At 45.0% G+C, this 16894-nt stretch overlaps 1 protein-coding gene across 4 annotated transcripts in view; it reads left to right on the top strand.

Annotated features, from left to right (window-relative positions):
• Positions 1–16894, top strand: part of PIEZO1 (piezo type mechanosensitive ion channel component 1 (Er blood group)) — a 742509-nt gene that overhangs the window by 699423 nt on the left and 26192 nt on the right. For all 4 annotated transcript variants that reach the window (XM_069215849.1, XM_069215848.1, XM_069215845.1 and 1 more), the window contains 2 exons: positions 13223–13411; positions 13505–13597. In XM_069215849.1, coding sequence (XP_069071950.1) covers positions 13223–13411; positions 13505–13597 — 282 coding nt within the window. The remainder of the gene's footprint in view (positions 1–13222; positions 13412–13504; positions 13598–16894) is intronic.

Below are 16894 nucleotides of genomic sequence, written 5' to 3'. Positions count from 1 at the left end.
AATAACTCTTTTCGACCCTGGCAGGCACCCCCCTGTTGCAGCTGTTGGTCCTCAGGCCCTTATAGTTTTGCCTTGGTAGTGCCCTGTTTAAGTGTTTGTTCTAGTTGTTTTGGTGGGTGAGAGGGGTGAGTTTTTTTTTTTTTTTTCCAATGACAAGTTGGGGTAGTCACCGTGGTTGAAGGGTGGCTCCTTATTTCAGTGTTATACACCTCACATCGACCCCCACAGTGAATGGCATTTTGTGCATTAATAATGTGTGTTCATATCACACACAGCCTCTACATTAACTAGGCAGTCAATCAAGGATTAAGCTAACTGCTTACTCGTACCCAAGATGTCCAAAACTTCATCCACCTTGCAGTTTCTCACATGGAATATTATGGGCCTAAACATGGATGTGGCATAACAACGAGAGCTGCTGAATTTGGAACTAGGGAACAAGGTTAGTCTCTGCGTCAGCTAAACAGCTTGTGATTGTGAGCAAATCACTTGATCTCCCCATGCCTAAAAACAGAAATTAATTTGTCCTTGTGTAATATAACTGGTGCTCATGTAGAGCAGTCCAATACCTTTGGCTGGAGTTTGCGGAATATAAAAAAGTGCAAAAAAAAACCTGCAAGGTTCACCAGATATTGTCCTATCTGGATAGCCAACACATCGAAGTAGTTTTTCTTCAGGAGACCCAGTTCACTAATCTTCAGACCACCATCTTTGTGGCGAAGTGGAGTGAGTACCGTGCCCTTGCCCTATAGTTCTCCTATGCCAGGGGAATGGCTGTCCTCGTTAAACAGGTACCCCGTTTCAGCTATTGCATGAAGTAAACCACATTAGCGGCTGATACTCCATTGTCCATGGTAAGTACATGACCTTGGTAAATGTTTATGGCCCAAGTACGGTTGAACCTGAGTTTGTACAAGTGTGGAACCATTGTCTGCAATTAACACCAAACTCCCTCCTATGGGGGTGGGACTTCAATCTAGTTCCTGACCCTTGCCTGGACTGATCACATTACCGGGCTAACACCCGTCCACCAACGTGGTTTTACATTCCCTAATGAGTGATCATAACTTAGTAGAAGTCTGGAGGAGGCGAAACCCTACCCATAGAGGAAGGCATGCACAGATTGTCGTTTATGGCTCTTGGTTTAGACTGGATTTCTGGCTCAGCACTCCAGATGTGTGCTCTGGACCTAAACAGTGAAATGCCTTCCTGCACACCTTCTCTGAACACACCGCAGGCACCTTGTGCTACAATTACCTTTTCCCCTGTTGGAAGCTGGCCTGGTGTGTGGTGAGCACCTATGGTGTTATCACCTTTTACAGGTCAAGGTAGCCCCTGTAAATGAGGTGTAGGCGGAGTCTAAGAAGCCAGGGCTCTCTAAAGGTAGCTGTGGATGAGCAGCCAAGACTTATCTAGGAGACATGCAAAGCTTATACAATACCACTGTAGTCACACAGCACTTACACACATCAAAGAACTACACAGTGGTACAAAAATAAAAGTACTTTATTATGATAACACAAATACTAAAATACTGTATACGCAATACTCTGTGCATAGTCCGCCGTCTGGTGTTGGGTCGTAGTGTTACAAGTTGTTTTTCTTCGAAGAAGTCTTCTCGAGTCACGAGACCGAGGGACTCCTCCTACTTTGGTTCCATTGCGCATGGGCGTCGACTCCATGTTAGATTGTTTTTTTTCCGCCATCGGGTTCGGACGTGTTCCTTTTCGCTCCGTGTTTCGGGTCGGAAAGTTAGTCAGAATCAACGGAAAATTCGTCGGTATTGTTTCGTTCGGTATCGGGTTAGATTAGAATCGACACCGAATCTTGAAGAGCTCCGGTAGCCCTTCGGGGTAATTTCGATCCCCCGTCGGGCCTGGTCGGCCCGACCGCATGCAACATCGAGACTGATGGAACGGACCCAGTTCCGATTCTGTCCTAAATGCCACAGTAAATATCCCTATACAGACCAACATTTGGTCTGTAACTTGTGCCTGTCACCCGAGCACAAAGAAGAAACGTGTGAGGCCTGTCGAGCGTTTCGGTCGAGAAAAACGCTCCGAGACCGAAGAGCCAGAAGGTTGCAGATGGCGTCCACGCCGACAGGACAACAACGGTTCGAGGAAGAGGGAGAAGAAGAAACATTCTCCATCCACGAATCGGATTCCGAAGAATTCGACGTCGAAGAAACCGTGAGTAAGACGTCGAAACAAGCATCACACAGAAAAACAGACAAAGCCCAGGGGACGCCTCTGCCGACAGGCCATGGCTCAACCCATAAAGTAGGTGACCGTCCATCGGCACCGAAAAAGGGTGAGCTGGTGCCGAGATCGTCCGACTCAGGTCGAGACACAGGCACGCAGCAATCTCGGGACCGAGAAACTGCCGCAGAAAAGGGTCGACACAGAGACAGCGGCACCGAAGCTGCTCGGCACAGAGATAGCGGCACCGAAGATGGTCGACGCCAAGAAGGTACGACACCGAAAAAGAGGAAAATCTCTTCGGAGCCGAAAACAACAAAAGACACGGTTTCGGTGCCAAAACGCCCAGCAACCGAACCGAAAGCCAGTTCCTACTCAGAGGAACAATCACTGTCCTCCCAACTTCAAAAACACAGATTTGAGGAGGAATTACAAACAACAGCTGTAGATCACACGCAAAAGCGGATCTTTATACAAAGTGGTACAGGGAAGATCAGCACCCTTCCCCCAATCAGAAGAAAAAGGAAACTAGATTTCCAACAACAAGAAAAAACACCACAAGCAAAAGTGGTGAAGAAGGTAACTCCACCACCCTCTCCACCACCGGCAACTCATATATCACCGGCACAGACTCCGTCACAATCACCAGCTCATACCACCATGAGCCAAGATGACCAGGACGCATGGGATCTCTATGACGCCCCAGTATCGGACAATAGCCCTGAGTCGTACCCCACTAAGCCCTCACCACCTGAGGACAGTACAGCGTATGCTCAGGTGGTAGCTAGGGCAGCAGAGTTTCATAACGTATCGCTACATTCAGAGCCTATCGAGGATGACTTCCTTTTTAACACCCTGTCCTCCACCCATAGCAATTATCAAAGCGTTCCTATGCTCCCGGGAATGCTAAGGCACGCTAAACAAATCTTTAAGGAGCCAGTTAAAAGCAGAGCAATAACCCCAAGGGTGGAGAAGAAATACAAGGCACCACCCACAGACCCTGCTTTTATTACATCACAACTGACACCAGATTCAGTTGTCGTAGGAGCAGCTCGTAAAAGAGCCAACTCGCACACATCAGGCGACGCACCACCTCCTGACAAGGAGAGCCGAAAGTTTGATGCAGCTGGGAAAAGGGTTGCAGTACAAGCTGCAAATCAGTGGCGCATCGCCAACTCGCAGGCACTCCTAGCGCGATATGACAGAGCCCATTGGGACGAGATGCAGCATCTCATCGAGCACCTCCCCAAAGAATTCCAAAAACGGGCAAAACAAGTGGTTGAAGAGGGACAAAACATATCCAACAACCAAATCCGTTCTTCTATGGATGCAGCAGATACAGCTGCAAGAACTATAAATACTGCTGTAACGATAAGGAGGCACGCATGGCTGCGCACATCCGGCTTCAAACCTGAGATACAACAGGCAGTGCTCAATATGCCGTTCAATGAACAACAATTGTTTGGACCAGAAGTGGACACTGCAATTGAAAAATTAAAGAAAGACACTGACACAGCTAAAGCCATGGGCGCACTCTATTCCCCGCAGGGCAGAGGCACATTTGGCACATTTCGCAAAACTACTTTCAGAGGAGGGTTTCGAGGTCAAGCCACACAAGCCAGCACCTCACAAACAACACCGTCTACCTACCAGGGACAGTATCAAAGGGGAGGCTTTCGGGGCCAATACAAAGGGGGCCAATTCCCAAGAAACCGGGGAAAATTTCAAGGGCCCAAAACCCCTCAAAACAAGCAGTGACTCACAAGTCACTCAACCCCTTCACACAACACCAGTGGGGGGAAGACCAAGCCAGTTCTACAAATCTTGGGAGGAGATAACAACAGACACTTGGGTCTTAGCAATTATCCAACATGGTTATTGCATAGAATTTCTCCAACTCCCTCCAAACGTCCCACCGAAAACACACAAGATGTCCAAACAGCATATAGACCTTCTAGGACTAGAAGTTCAAGCATTACTGCAAAAAGACGCAATAGAATTAGTACCAAAAACACAAAAGAACACAGGAGTTTACTCACTGTACTTTCTAATACTGAAAAAGGACAAAAGTCTGAGACCAATATTGGATCTCAGAACACTAAACACCTACATCAAATCAGACCACTTTCACATGGTCATGTTACAAGACGTAATACCACTACTGAAACAGCAAGACTACATGACAACGTTAGATCTAAAAGACTCGTATTTCCATATACCGACACATCCCTCGCACAGGAAATACCTAAGGTTCGTATTCGAAGGAATACATTACCAATTCAAAGTGTTGCTATTCGGAATAACGACAGCACCAAGAGTCTTTACAAAATGTCTAGCAGTAGTAGCTGCACATATCAGGAGGCAGCAAATACACGTGTTCCCGTACCTAGACGATTGGTTAATCAAAACCAACTCGCTAACAAAGTGTTTACACCACACAGATTATGTTATACAAACCCTTTACAAACTGGGTTTCTCCATCAACTATGCAAAGTCACACCTTTTGCCGTGTCAAACACAGCAATACTTAGGAGCGACAATCAACACAACAAAAGGGATAGCCACTCCAAGTCCACAAAGGGTTCAAAATTTTCACAAGCTGATACAAGCTATGTATCCAACACAAAAGATACACGCAAAGATGGTCTTAAAACTCCTAGGCATGATGTCCTCATGCATAGCCATTGTCCCAAACGCAAGATTGCACATGCAGCCCTTACAACAGTGCCTAGCATCACAATGGTCACATGCACAGGGTCACCTTCTAGATCTGGTGTTGATAGACCGCCAAACATACATCTCGCTTCTATGGTGGAACAGTACAAATTTAAACAAAGGGCGGCCTTTCCAAGACCCAGTGCCACAATACGTGATAACAACAGATGCTTCCATGACAGGGTGGGGAGCACACCTCAATCAACACAGCATCCAAGGACAATGGGACGTACATCAAAGAAAGTTTCATATAAATCACCTAGAATTGTTAGCAGTATTTCTAGCGTTGAAAGCATTCCAACCAATAATAACCCACAAATACATTCTTGTCAAAACAGACAACATGACGACAATGTATTATTTAAACAAACAGGGGGGAACACACTTGACACAGTTGTGTCTCCTCACACAAAAAATATGGCATTGGGCAATTCACAACCACATTCGCCTAATAGCACAGTTTATTCCAGGGATCCAGAACCAGCTAGCAGACAATCTCTCTCGGGATCACCAACAGGTCCACGAATGGGAAATTCACCCCCAAATCCTGAACACTTACTTCCAAATTTGGAGAACACCTCAAATAGATCTATTTGCAACAAAAGAAAACGCAAAATGCCAAAACTTCGCATCCAGGTACCCACACCGGCAATCTCAAGGCAATGCTCTATGGATGAATTGGTCAGGGATATTTGCATACGCTTTTCCCCCTCTCCCTCTCCTTCCATATCTAGTAAACAGATTGAGTCAAAACAAACTCAAACTCATTCTAATAGCACCAACATGGGCAAGACAACCTTGGTATACAACACTACTAGGCCTGTCAGTAGTACCTCATGTCAAACTACCCAACAGGCCAGATCTGTTAACACAACACAAGCAACAAATCAGGCACCCAAACCCAGCATCGCTGAATCTAGCAATTTGGCTCCTGAAATCCTAGAATTTGGACACTTAAACCTCACACAGGAATGTATGGAGGTCATAAGACAAGCTAGAAGGCCATCCACTAGACACTGCTATGCAAGTAAATGGAAAAGATTTGTTTGCTACTGCCATAATAATCAAGTTCAACCATTGCATGCATCTCCAAAAGATGTTGTAGGGTATTTACTACATTTGCAAAAGTCAAATCTAGCTTTCTCTTCCATAAAGATACATCTCGCAGCAATATCTGCATACCTGCAAATTACTCATTCAACTTCCCTATTTAAAATACCTGTCATTAAAGCATTTATGGAAGGCCTAAAAAGAATTATACCACCAAGAACACCACCTGTTCCTTCATGGAACCTCAATATTGTCTTAATAAGACTCATGGGTCCACCTTTCGAACCCATGCATTCTTGCGAAATGCAATATCTAACGTGGAAAGTTGCATTTCTCATTGTCATTACATCTCTAAGAAGAGTAAGTGAAATTCAGGCATTTACTATACAAGAACCATTTATTCAAATACACAAAAATAAAGTAGTTCTAAGAACCAACCCAAAATTCTTACCAAAGGTCATCTCACCGTTCCACTTCAATCAAACAGTAGAATTGCCAGTGTTCTTTCCACAGCCAGACTCAATAGCTGAAAGAGCACTACATACATTAGACATCAAAAGAGCACTAATGTACTACATTGACAGAACAAAACTAATTAGGAAAACAAAACAACTATTTATTGCATTTCAAAAACCTCATACAGGAAATCCAATATCAAAACAAGGTATAGCTAGATGGATAGTTAGGTGCATCCAAACCTGCTATCTTAAAGCAAAGAGACAGCTGCCTATTACACCAAAGGCACACTCAACCAGAAAGAAAGGTGCTACCATGGCCTTTCTAGGAAATATTCCAATGAACGAAATATGTAAGGCAGCAACATGGTCTACGCCTCACACATTTACTAAGCACTACTGTGTAGACGTGTTCTCTGCACAACAAGCCACAGTAGGTCAAGCTGTACTAAGAACTTTATTTCAAACTACTTCCACTCCTACAGGCTGAACCACCGCTTTTGGGGAGATAACTGCTTACTAGTCTATGCACAGCATGTGTATCTGCAGCTACACATGCCACCGAACGGAAAATGTCACTTACCCAGTGTACATCTGTTCGTGGCATTAGTCGCTGCAGATTCACATGCGCCCACCCGCCTCCCCGGGAGCCTGTAGCCGTTTGGAAGTAATCTTCAACATTTGTAAATATATTACTTTAACCTTCATTTTGTACATACTTATTCATTCCATTGCATGGGCACTATTACTAACATACACAACTCCTACCTCACCCTCTGCGGGGAAAACAATCTAACATGGAGTCGACGCCCATGCGCAATGGAACCAAAGTAGGAGGAGTCCCTCGGTCTCGTGACTCGAAAAGACTTCTTCGAAGAAAAACAACTTGTAACACTCCGACCCAACACCAGACGGCGGACTATGCACAGCATGTGAATCTGCAGCGACTAATGCCACGAACGGATGTACACTGGGTAAGTGACATTTTCCATTGTATACACATTAGCCATCAGGAATGGGCATAGAAAGCAACAGAAAACAGTGAAATAACAAAGTAATGGGGACCCTCGGGGTGACCAAACCATATACTAAGTAAATGGAATGCGAAAGGCATGTCCCCACCCAAGGACGTGGAATCTGTAGAGGGGAGCTGGCAGAACTAGGAACTCCAAAAGGGAAGTACCAAAGTGACCCCCAGTGACTTAAAGAGAAGAGGTAAGTACCTGTTTTTCCTCAAACCCGCAGGTGAACTGTGGAAAAGGACTGTGCAAGACCCAAGCAAGACTGGGAGAAACAGAAGATGGATCCTAACAGAAGAGGACCTGCAAATGAAGGGAACCAAGTCCAGTTCCAGTTGGAGTGTCCAGTTGGGGCAGGAGCCGCTACCCAGCAGGACCAGGTCGACGGTGAAAAACAGGAGTCGGCTAAGTGGCACAGGAGCAGGCGAAGAGTTCCAGAAGTGATGCAGTCTATGTCCCACGTCTGAAGAAGAGTTGCAGTCAGTCAGTGGTGTGGAAAAACCACCAACAAGCCTTGGCAAAGGCAAGAGTCGCAGATGAAGAATTGCAGAGCTGCTGGTGACTAGGAAGATCCTAGGGGACTCAATCAAAGGAGGGAAGTCCCAGGTGACCCTCAGCAGTGAGGAGAGCCTGAAGTTGAGGATGCAGCCCCTACTGGCAACTCACAGGTAGCAGGCACAGGAGTTGTACTGATGCCCACTCGGAACACCTGGAGAGGAGTCCCATGTCGCTGGAGTAGCAGGCATGAGACTGTGCTTTGCAGGGAAGAGTGCTGTAGTTTCGGGGCTACATGGAGCCTGAAGATCCTTTGGAAGAAGAGCCAACAAGCCTTGGTAGCTGCAAGAGTTGCGGTGCATAGGGGTACTGTTCTTTAGGGAGAGGCAAGGGCTTACTGTCTCCCAAGTTGGACAGCTGGTAGAGAGGACCAAGGTGACCACTCCAAACCACCACCTGTGATGCAGGATCAAAGCAGTTCTGAAGGAGAGAGGATCCAAGCAGCAGTTGGTGCTTGTGGATGCAGGGGAGTGACTCCTTCACTCCAAGGGAGATTCCTTCTTACTTCTTGTGCAGGCTGAAGACTTATTGTCCTCAGAGGATGTACAGCCAGGGAAATGTTGCAGTTGCTGGAAGGAGCCAGAGAAACAATGTGGCAAAGCAGAGTCATCGCTGGAGTTGCAGATTTTTGGTTCCTGGAGGGTCCAGTTGCAGTCCCCAGAAGTTGAAGTAAAAGATGCAGAGGAGTCCTGCTGGAATCTTGCACATAGAGTCTGAGGACCTACCCAAGTGGGAGACCTTAAATAGCCACGGCAGGGGGACTGGTCACCTAGCAGGGTGACCACCTATCAGGAGGGGGCTGTGATGTCACCTGCCTGATCTGGCCACTCAGATGCCCCCAGGGCCCTCTGCCCACCTTGGATTCAAAATGGCAGAATTGAGTGGCCACCTGGAAGAGCTCTGGGCACCACCCCTGGGGTGGTGATGGACAGGGGAGTGGTCACTCCCTTTTCCATTGTCCAGTTTCATGCCAGAGCAGGGACTGGGAGTACCTGGACTGGTACAAACCGGTTTATGCAAACTTGGCACCAAATGTGCCCGTCAAAGCATACTGGTGGCTTGGGAAGGCTACCCCTCCCAAGCCATGTAACACCTATTTCCAAAGGGAGAGGGTGTTGCCGCCAATTCCCAAAGGAAATCCTTTCTTCTGCTTTCCTGGGCTTGAGCTGCTCAAGCAGCAGGAGGGCAGAAACCTGTCTGTAGGATGGCAGGAGCACAAGCTGCCTGGGTAACCCTGCAAACTGGTAGGAGCAAAGCTGGGGTCCTCTAAGGAGCCCCCAGAGTGCATGGAATCATACAACCAATTCTGGCAAAAGTAGTGGGTTATGATTTCTACGTGTTTCATACCAAATATGCCCAGGCTCGGAGTTACCATTATGTAGCTGGACACAGCTGTGTCCAGTACACGGGTAAAATGGCTTCCTCGCACTTACGAAGTCCAGGAAAATGGAGCTGGAGTTCGTAGTGGCACCTCTGCTCATACAGCGGTGCCCTCACACACAAGTACATGCACCCTGCCCTCTGGGCTAGGAGGGCCTGCCACAGGGGTGACTTACAGTGACCTGGTGCAGTGACCGGTAGTGAAAGGGTGCATGCACCTTTTCATGCAGGCTGCAATGGCAGGCCTGCAGACACATTCTGCATGGGCTCCCATGGGTGGCATAATACATGCTGCAGCCCATGGGAAACCTTTGGTGCCCCAATGCCCTGGGTACCTTGGTACCATGTACTAGGGACTTTCATGGAGGCAACAGCAGTGCTTGAAATGGAAAAATTAAAGTGCAGGTACTCTGTGACAGGGTACCTGCTTGTTTCCGAGAAGTGCCGGTACTCTCCAATTAAAAGTATTACGTTTTTCTTGAGATGTGCCGGTACTCTCCCTCTCAAAATAAAAAAGTGCCGGTACTCAGTACCGGACAGTACCGGCCCATTTAAAGCACTGGCCAACAGTATGCCAATTGTGGGGTGTACTAAGTCAAGGACAACCAAATTTAGAGGGAGAGAGCACAGTCACTGGGGTCCTGGTTAGCAGGATCCCAGTGAACACAGTCAAACCACACTGACAACAGGCAAAAAGTGGGGGTTACCATGCCAAAAAGAGGCTACTTTCCGACGTCCTCAACATAGAGAATTCTCCTGACGTTTGTCTCCTTTGGCGTTGCAAGATGAGCTTTTTAGGGAGAAGATGAGAACTGAGATTGTTAATTACTTTGCAGCAAATGAGCATTCAGTCAGTAGTGTGGGTATGAGATGGGAACCTTTCAAGGCTGTCATTCTTGGTATCTGTATCTCCAAACAGCATAGTGTTAGGAAAATGCTTCATTAGCACTTGCATAGGCTAGAGTAGGAAATACGCACACTGGAGACAGATTATACAGTCACCAGCTATCAAAGTAGTCTGGATGACATCAAACTGAAGCTGATTTCACAGCCGTAGGGAAAGCAAGCACATGGGTTGCCATACCAAAGCCATATTTATGGTAAGGGTAAGAGACAATGGGTAGGGCACTAGCAGCACTCTTGCAGACCCCTAGATTGTTCCACCACATAACCTAAATCCAGAGTGATAAGTTGACTTGCTGTATGAAGCAGAGCAGATATTAACAGACTTCAGTACATTCTAGACTGGCCTATATACATCCTGGGAATTGTGGTTGCCCAAAGCATTCACTGCCTTCCTAAACAGAACAACGTTGTTCTGGCGGCATGCCAGTTCCTCTATGCCCTCTTGACCCTGGAGGATATCAAAGCCATTATTTCTGGGCACACCTTCTCCCTCATACAAATCATATAGACCCCTCTTCTTCATAAAAACAGATGCTAAAATACTCACCAACGTATTTAACAGGCTACTGTTAATACTACCCAACATGGAATGCCCGGATCAAGCAGATCCCAATGTTCAAGCAGTGGTGGTCTTCTTGGATGCCACCAAGACCTTTGACTCATTGGAATGAAAATATCTTTCTGGTACCCTGGCCAAAATCGGTATCCCACCCAACTTTGAACTGGATTAAATTTCTGTATGTAGAGCCTATGGCCATTATTCATCTGAATGGGCTCCTCTCCGTCCCCATTTCAATTAAGAGAGACACCACCTAAGAATATACTATACTCAGACATTACGATATACCTTTGTGACCCAAACCGCAGTCTCGCCCCAGTCATTTGTGAGTTCCCAATAAATTCAAACACATCAATAATATTCCTGCTTACCCGTAGCACGCATACCTGCCCTCTAGGATTCCCACTCCCATTGTGTGCGCGTTCTCTGACAAATTTTTAGGTGTTTGGCTTAGCTACGATAAAAACTTAAATATATCTGATAACTATGGCACTGCTATATCGAAAATCAAAGATAAAATATAGCAATGGTGGGCACGGCCTGTCAGGCAGTCACTTTCAAGGTACTTTAAAGTGGTTACTTTTCCCCTGCTGCTCTATCTATTTCTCAACATTCTAATCCTATTAAACCAACAATTCTTCAAACAACTATGCTTGTGCATGAATGGATTGGCTTAGGTGAGGGCTGCCCCCTGCTTAAGTGGGAAGTGTTGATGCTGCCCTTTGACCGGGGATGTGGGGGCTTTGTGGTGCCAAAATTCGAGCTATACTGTCCCTGCGCTCAGTCAGTTTTCATTCTATTGGCTTCATCCAGGTCTTTTTATGGCCCATATCGCTAGTGAGAGGGATACATCTGCTAAGTCTATCATACATCAGCTCTGAGATTCACTCAGCCTGTACACAAGCTGCGTGAGATAAACTTAGAATACTGCTTGTCCTATGCGGTATTCCCTTGACAATCTACATTGCACTACCCACTATACTCACTCACTAAGAACAGTGCAATCCACAATAGACTTGCCTGCTGAGGGCTAACACTAGTCGACTTTTTTTCTGGGAGTCAAGCTTCATTCCATAACTCCCTCAAAGCTAGACATGCCTACACAACGCTGAATAAGTAAGTAAGTACAGACTGTGGGCAGTATGTCAGGCAGCCTTCCCTTCCATTCCACAAGAACCTAATTCATGTACAACACTATCACTTCTCCTTACCACAAATAAACAGATAATTATCAAACTCTTCAGTCCAGTACAAACAGACGCCCCTCGTCTGGTTCTCTGTGCTAAAGCAAAGTGGAAATTGGACATCCAAGTCCTTATCAAACAAGGTCTGATTATACTGCTGCAAACAAACGGGTGATTTCTATTAATAATAGATTGAGATTGCTCCATTTTAAATTCTTGTACCAAATTTACTATACCCCGTACCACAGTGGTCCTTATGAGGAGAGGCCTGGTGGATGACTCAGCCTGTCTGATGTGCCATGATCCCAATTTTTACACTTTGCCTGGTTTTGCCCCTTGATATACGCCTATTGGTTGGAAATATTTAATCACCTATTGCTAATGCTCTAGGTGGAACTGCAACCGTAGCCATTGCTGGCACTGCTGTGGTCCACATTCACCCTCCCCAAGGGTGTTTGCACTCTTGCTTGTGAAGAGAAGGGTTGTGTGTGTATGGGGAAAGAATTGTTCACAGATGGTTAAGTATTGGTTCCTGGGCTTGATTTACTGCTTCAAACAACTGGACCATTATTACTCAACATTGCCTTTGGCAAATCAACCCAGGATTTGGTCCCCACTGCAAAATTTAAGTGATACTACACTCTTAGGAGGAACTCCTTCTGCATCAGCACGGTAGAGAGGCATGCTGTCCTGAGGCTTGTGCAGATAGGTTGGGGGAATGATGGTCCCAAAATGGAACTGTTGGAGTAATGTTGATGCAAATACTGTTATTTACTACAGTTGATGTAATCAAATGTTCAACTGCCTGCTCTGGTATGCACAGATCATGCTAAGCTTCTATACCATGTTTTCTGTGGGTGTCGCATCAGCACATTTATGGGGTTTATAAGACTTGCTGTCATTATCTGAACATTCAATAAATAAAACATTAAAAGAAACATTCTATGACTGAGGGAGATGTATCTAATTATGTGATCGTCTGAAGATGATCCTAATCATTACGTGACTGAGGGAGATTATTCCTAAACATTGTGACTGAAAGGAGGGTATATCTTATTGTGTTAAAGATTCTGTGAAGTAGGGAGGACATACATAACCATGTGACATGAGGAAGTATGTAACAATATTCTGTAACTAGAGGGCATTCGTGTTCGCATTGTGGTGTCTGAAGGTAGTAGTGTTTTCTCTCCCTCTTTAGAAGTATCCTCAACCTAAAGGACAAAAGAAGAAGAAGATCGTCAAGTATGGAATGGGTGGCCTCATCATCCTCTTCCTCATTTGTATCATTTGGTTCCCACTGCTCTTCATGTCCCTTGTGCGCTCTGTGGTGGGAGTTGTGAACCACCCTATTGATGTCACGGTTACGCTCAAACTGGGGGGCTATGAGGTAAGCCAAAATGCTCAGCAAAGTTCTAGATTATTATTAGGATGAATTCTTGTTAGCTAGTCTTCATACTGTCACTCTTTTCCTGACACACAGCCTCTGTTTACCATGAGTGCTCAGCAGCAGTCCATACAGCCGTTTACAGCCCAAGAATATGAAGCTCTCACTGAACACTTTGAACGGCAGCCTGTAAGTAATCTCAACCCCTGTGTATGTCAATCTTGTCTGATATTGACTTATCAGAGGGTCTGTATAACTTGTTAAGTCTTGCTTTGAATAGGGGGAACATGGTACCAGGGGACCGCCCTCCGTATTAATTTGCACCTTTCTTATTCTTGTCATTTTACTTTGTCCTTTTCTCTCACCCTCCTTACTTTATCACTCTACCGTCTTCTCCGTGTATTTCTTTGCTTGCTTCATGGTGTATCCCTCTTCTTATTTCCGCTGATCTCTTCCATCCTTTTCTTTCAGGACTTCCATATCTTCACTGTTCTTCCTTTTCTTCTTGTGTGCCTTGACCTTCAAGTCCTTTCCCACCCTCTTGTTTCTCACTGTAATTTTTCCTTCCCCACCCTTCCTCATGGACATCATTTAGGGGTCGCCAGAGATCGCATTTGCGACTCCTGGCCCATAGAGGTTGTAAAATCAGTGCCAGAAACACAGTGGAAATCAGTTGGGCTCCATTCTGTTTTCTCTCATCGTTTTTATTACACTAACAGTGGATAATATTTCATTATTCACTGTTAGAGTAATAGAAATGGAGTATAATTAGCTGGAATATAGCCTTCCCTGGAAGCTGAGGGAAGAAAAAAGGTGCTTTTAAATTTATGGTGTGTGCGTGCTTGCAGGTGCGTGTGTTTAAGTGAGAGAGAGTGTGTGTGTGTGTGTGTGTGTGTGTGTAAGCGTAAATGTGTGTATGTGTAAGAATATGTGCGAGTGTGAAATTGAAGGTCAAAGGGCATGTGATGTCACTACCACTACCCCAAGCACTTTGGTGAGTTGACGTTCATGCCCTTCCTACAGTATTTACCTTACTTACTCTCCGTGTGATGACAATGACTGGATCTCTAGACTCTTGGATTTGGCACCACCGTCATACTTTCTATTTTATTATTGGATTATAAGCACACGTTTACCTGTTAAGATGTTCTAGCGTTGATATGTGTACATACGCAGAGCAGAATTACCAATTCGTTTGTGAACAGACACCTTTTTAAAGTTTTGAAACTCAGATGGTTAGAGGTGGAGTGCAAAGTGAGAGGGAGGTCAGCCAAATAAGAAAATGATCCACTCTCTTGGCAAGCTCTCCTGACTTGCAGAATATACAATAGAAATGCTGAAACAGACTGAAGCTTCCCTTGGGGGTGGTAAGAATAAATGTAGGAGCTTGATAATTGAGTGCCTTGTAGCAGCTGCATAGGCTTTTAAACTTGACAACATTTTAGTAAGGATCCAGTAGAGTTGAATAAGGTGATGTGAGATGTGCTTTATGTGAGACAGGCCAAGAACCAAATGTCTAACTGAAGAATGAACTAGCTGTACATAATGGGGTAGATAGCCAGGGAGATCAAAGCATACAGCACTGCCATACTCTAAACAAGAATCCCCAATTGCCTGACTACCCAGGAAGTGTGACTCCAATGTAAGAAAAGGGAGGGACACCTTCAAGATTTTCAGATGATGGAAACACCTTGGAAATATGGGAAGTCTGATTCCACTTCTTAAATAATACTACATGTATGTGTTTGTCATTTTGGCTTATTTAAAAACAAGCAAAGGATCCATATAAAATAGTTAATGGATCACTTCAGTTGATATTTTACCTGTAATCCAAAATGTATGGGGTATCCAGTGCCTCAAATTGTTTTACAGTAACTGGCCTCAGAAATGTTTTCAAGAGCATGGTCAGCAGATGGTACACAAGGAAAGTGGCAACAAGATTTTCTTTGTGTTTTTTTGTGGAAACTGAAGTTTGTATCTCTGCCAAGGCTAGTGGACAAGATTAAAAGCATATTATGAACTCAGCCACTGCCAGTTTCCTGCAAAGATGAGGATACTGAAATCAAAAAGTTCAGAATTAATTCCAGGTCTTCATCACTGGCATCAACACAAGAAGTTTAAACGTGGACAAATCAACAGCAATGTAGTAAAGCTGACCATCTTTTATATGAAGTAAAGAGGGTCTCACCCCTCTTAGTTAACATAATTGGCTTAAAGAAATCCTACAGCCTAACTAATGGCTTCGACCTTGAGATATGTTCTGTCAAGTATGACACTGTCCTATGATGTCTGAATATATCCACTTATGGCCACTGAGGATGTTTAGCACTATAGCCAATGATCTCAGACAAATTGTGAGGATGAGAAAGGGGCCAGCACCGACACACATGAAGCTGAAAAACCAGTATTTGTCATCGTTAGTGATAAAAATACATGCCCAGTACAAAGTCAAGGATATTGCTCATGTGAAGGCCAGATTCATCATTGTCACTTCAGATGATTAATAAAAGTAAACAAGAGAAGAAAAGGAGAGGTTGTTAGATCCTCTTGTTTCCATGAAGTTTGTTGAGAATCTTGACTGCTTGAGAACACTGACCCTTAACAGGCAGGGAAGGCCAATAAACGCTTGCAGTACCTCCCTGGGAGTAGTGCTGGTTAACAAAGAAAACCATGCACTACATCACTGTGCTTGAGCTGTGAAGCAGTAATGATTGGTAAAATATGCAAAGATGATCACATGACCACCCAGCAGATGTCAACCACTGCAACATCTCTGACAGCTGTGAAAATGGCCAATGTCTTTATGGAGCGGTCACAAATGCCCTCTGGAGGGCCTCTCCTGAATAAGGTGTAGCAGATCTTGATAGAAGTATGGCCAAAGGAGAACTGGTATGGTTGGTTACTGCCTTGTCCTATTTAGCTGTGACCAAACCACAAAGAGCTCATCATCCATTGTTGTGTAAGGCAGAATCAATGCAATCAGACACAGCACAGTCTAAACTGGTTGGATGAGAAAGGGCAGGGGAGAAGGATGGAGATAGTAATAGACTAGTCTATATGAAATACAGATGCCTCTTTTGGTAGGAAGGATTTGTAGGGATGAACAACCAACTTTTATTGTGGTAGAAAATCATGAACAGTGGATGAAACGAGATGGCCTGACGTTCTCCGGCCCTGTGATCTGAAGTTATCACCACTAACAGTACAGTCTTCAGAGTCAAACCAGGCAAATGTGCATCACCTCAAATGGGAATGCCCTGAGGAGAGTCAACATGTTATTCAACTGATGACCAACGCTTCTTTGCAAAAATGCTAACAGGTGTGGAGTGGTTGTCAATATGGACAGCAAGACTGCTAACTGATAGATTTAGAACGTCACCATGAATCTTGCGTAACATCTTTGGCAAGGGCGGATTAGCAAATGAAAGTAAATTGTGGTGGTCAAAAGAACTGCAGCCAGCCCCCTGCATTGAGGGACAGCATCTT

The sequence above is a fragment of the Pleurodeles waltl genome, chromosome 12, assembly GCF_031143425.1.
Source record: "Pleurodeles waltl isolate 20211129_DDA chromosome 12, aPleWal1.hap1.20221129, whole genome shotgun sequence".
NCBI classification, from domain to species: Eukaryota; Metazoa; Chordata; class Amphibia; order Caudata; family Salamandridae; genus Pleurodeles; species Pleurodeles waltl.
Note: the sequence above shows the minus strand (reverse complement) of the source record. Positions and strands in the feature narration are given on the sequence as shown.